The sequence below is a fragment of the Hibiscus syriacus genome, unplaced genomic scaffold (genome assembly GCF_006381635.1).
Source record: "Hibiscus syriacus cultivar Baekdansim isolate YM2019G1 unplaced genomic scaffold, ASM638163v2 tig00110549_pilon, whole genome shotgun sequence".
In the NCBI taxonomy this organism is placed as follows: Eukaryota; Viridiplantae; Streptophyta; class Magnoliopsida; order Malvales; family Malvaceae; genus Hibiscus; species Hibiscus syriacus.
Window position 1 is genome coordinate 11,254 of NW_024062776.1, and position 2,217 is coordinate 13,470.

At 36.5% G+C, this 2,217-nt stretch overlaps 1 protein-coding gene across 1 annotated transcript; it reads left to right on the forward strand.

Moving 5' to 3' along the window:
• The first annotated feature begins 1,208 nt into the window (after positions 1–1,208).
• Positions 1,209–1,769, forward strand: LOC120131204. Its single transcript, XM_039148253.1, has one exon. It carries the CDS (start codon positions 1,209–1,211, stop codon positions 1,767–1,769), a length of 561 nt encoding a protein of 186 aa, XP_039004184.1.
• Positions 1,770–2,217: the final 448 nt, after the last annotated feature.

Sequence of the window (2,217 nt, forward strand, 5' to 3'; positions counted from 1 at the left end):
TTTTAAGTAAAATACATAAATGACCCCTGATTATAGGGTATTGATTTATTAAGTACTTCAACTATTAAAAGTTATAAAAATGATCCCCCGACTATGAGCCACTATTTTTAAGTCCCCTAACTATTAAAAGTTTTAAAATGGTCACCTGACAATTCATTGTGTTCCAGACTCGTCATTTTCCGTTAAAAAATGATGGCAACTTGAGTTGGATGTTAATCCGTTGATTGAAATATGATATAATATGATCCCATAATCTTAACAATTATCATATTTCAGTCAACATGTTAACGTCTAGATCAAACTACCATCAAAATTTTAACGAAAAAGGCGAGTTTGGAACACAATGAATAGTCTGGTGACCATTTTATAATTTTTAATAGTCGGAGACTTAAAAAAATAGCATCCTATAGTTAAATGATCATTTTGTAACTTTAATAGTCGGATGACTAAATAAAGCAATAATCTATAGTCGAGGGATCGTTTGTGTACTTTACCCTAAAGTTTTTCAAAGGATCGCGTGAGAGAAAAATGAAATCTATACGAATTAATTAATAGGGTGAACAAAACTCGACTCGACTCAAAACTCATTTCTTTTTCAATTTCGAGTTATTCGAGTCAACTCAAATTATCAATTCGGCTTTCGGATTCGAGTCGAGTTCAAATTTGAAATTCCGAGTTACTCAAAAAATTAAAAATTTGACTATTTATTTTGATAGTTTTACGATTTAGTCCCTGATTTCCACTATTCCATTCAATTCCTCCTCCATTTTAAGCCTATAATACGTGCATTGTAATTAATGTGATTTTTGGGATCTCTTTTAAAACTTGTTTGTCGACTCTTCAAACATTAGAGTGTGCCCATACATCGAAGACGTTCATGGTTCCGATATTGAATTCTATACTAACATTCTATTTAGCAATTAAATAATATGATTAAAATTTGCACCTCAAATTTAGCTTTATTTGATGAAAAATAGTAACATGCATTTAGTGGTTAAATTAGTTTTATTATTTTTTTGTTATAATAGCCATTTTAAGAATATTTCGAACTTGGAATAGTGTATATATATAAACCATTGTTTCATTCTCCTGGTAGAAATTCGACAGGGACAAATCATTGTTCCATTGTCTCATTAGGGCAAGGATCTTTGTTAAGTTTTCGGGCTAAAGTATATACATCGAGGGTTATTTTCTTTTGTCTCTGTGAAATGGGAGAGACAACAACACCGTCATTCACCTCCATCTTTAGCAGGGACAAAAAGAAGGCTCTCGATAACGAAAGAGCCGGCACGCCATCGCGGAAGGGGATGAGACGTTCGGCTTCCGTCGGTATTTTCAAGGCAGCTCTAGGCATGTTGCGTACGAAATCCGTCGGCGATTTGACGGTATCGGACTCGAAGCCGGATCCGGTCGATGTGGATTCTAAGGTTGGGCAGAAAGGAGGGGATGTAGGGTCAGAGAGTCCCGTGCAACCACAAAGCTCTCAATTGTCACCTCCCCGTCCCCCTCCTGAAAAGGTTATACTTGAGATCGTGCCCGAGCCTATATCCGGGGAGGAACGTAAAGAGGAAGCAAAGGCAGCGTCTTTGTCTCCGATCGTGCTGGCGAGCGACGTGATCCGAAACGAATCGCCTCGCGAAGGAATCGCCAAAGAGAAATGCGGGCATCACGGCGATCATGAAGGTGGCGATGAGAAGATCGATATCAAGGCCGAAGAATTCATAGCTCAATTCTATGAGCAAATGAGGCTTCAAGCCTCCAATTCTTGAATCGTGGAGATGTACCAAAGATGAAAAACAAAAATTATTACCGGACGTATTGGTTTGCATGCATGCATGCACGTTTTTGAGGGCTATGTTTTCTGTATTTTATTTATTTATTTTTATTCTTCGTGGATGGGAATGTATTATTTTTCTTTTTACAAAAAGGACCAAGTTTTCCTAGCTGAGCTCAAGGGTATATTTGGTTAAATCATATTAAGAAGGAAAGGACCAAGTTTTACTACTCGAATATTAATATGAATAAATTTCTATCACAGAGAATAATGAAGATTCCTCCATATGGATGTTTTCTTCCCCGTGCTTATATTGCATATAGTGCTGAACTGTGAAATCTATGAATGATCAACAACTGTAAGAATTGTTACATTTTCCCAATAAGGACAAAGCATCCTTGAGACGATGACAAGTGATCGATTAGATTATAATTTGATGCTTA